Consider the following 852-nt stretch of genomic DNA (forward strand, 5'->3'; position numbering starts at 1 on the left):
GGATTCGCTTGATAGTTTCATTATCCTGAAATCTAAGGTTGAGAAATCCTTCAAATCGAACATCGATTTTCAACAATGTAAAGATGATAATTATAACTGTTAACTTTCAAATCTTCAATCGTCGCTTCATTCTAAAGAAATTTCGCTTTCATCACGTTCACGTCGCCAACTGTATAATTGCTATTATCTGCGTTCATTTTCACAGCCACTTTCAAATCGTATATAAATTTGAAAAAAATGAGATTATAAAATGAACATTCAAATACTCCAACTTGAACAACATGGGTCTAAAGGAAGTTGCAAATTTTATATTAAATTTTGAAGAGAAAAACATTTTTTTCCATTTTAACAAGGTTTAGAAAATTGAAAATAACAAATAACTTGATTTCCATGGGAGATGGGCTCGCCAATCAAAGCAATTTTACTTTCAATATCTACGTCAATCTCTGCGCGTGGGGAACTTTTCCACCTGCAATGAAATCAACATCCATCTCTATATACGTACATACATGTATATACAGCCGTGAAATAAATCACAAATCGATCAGTCAGTCAAAACGTACTATTCTCGTCGGCTTGTAGACGTTTACGCAATTCTTCGACACAAGAGCTGTCCCGGATGCGTTCCCCAAGCGTGCGATCATGCTCTTGATCCAGCACAGCCAAATGATCAGCAATCAACCGCTTTTCCTTTTCAAGTTTCAAACTTTCTGCTTTCTCTGGTCCAAAGACTGCGCTTGTCGTTTATATACCCCTGTCTCGAACTATAAGTCCATGCAATTTTAGCTGTTTCGTAAAATTATATTCCAAATACCAAAACGGCAAATACACAAAAACAATATTTCAAAATCC

The 852-nt window shown here is 35.4% G+C and overlaps 1 protein-coding gene across 1 annotated transcript; it reads right to left on the minus strand.

Moving 5' to 3' along the window:
* Positions 1–131: 131 nt before the first annotated feature.
* On the minus strand, positions 132–731 carry Tsp_14630 (conserved hypothetical protein; the record flags this gene model as incomplete). Its single annotated transcript, XM_003366307.1, has 3 exons — positions 132–287; positions 382–469; positions 560–731. Coding segments are annotated over 3 exons (416 nt in total), but the record flags the coding sequence as incomplete, so codon positions are not given.
* Between the last annotated feature and the right edge of the window lie 121 nt (positions 732–852).

The sequence above is a fragment of the Trichinella spiralis genome (genome assembly GCF_000181795.1).
Source record: "Trichinella spiralis strain ISS 195 chromosome Unknown Scfld6197, whole genome shotgun sequence".
Classification (NCBI taxonomy): domain Eukaryota; kingdom Metazoa; phylum Nematoda; class Enoplea; order Trichinellida; family Trichinellidae; genus Trichinella; species Trichinella spiralis.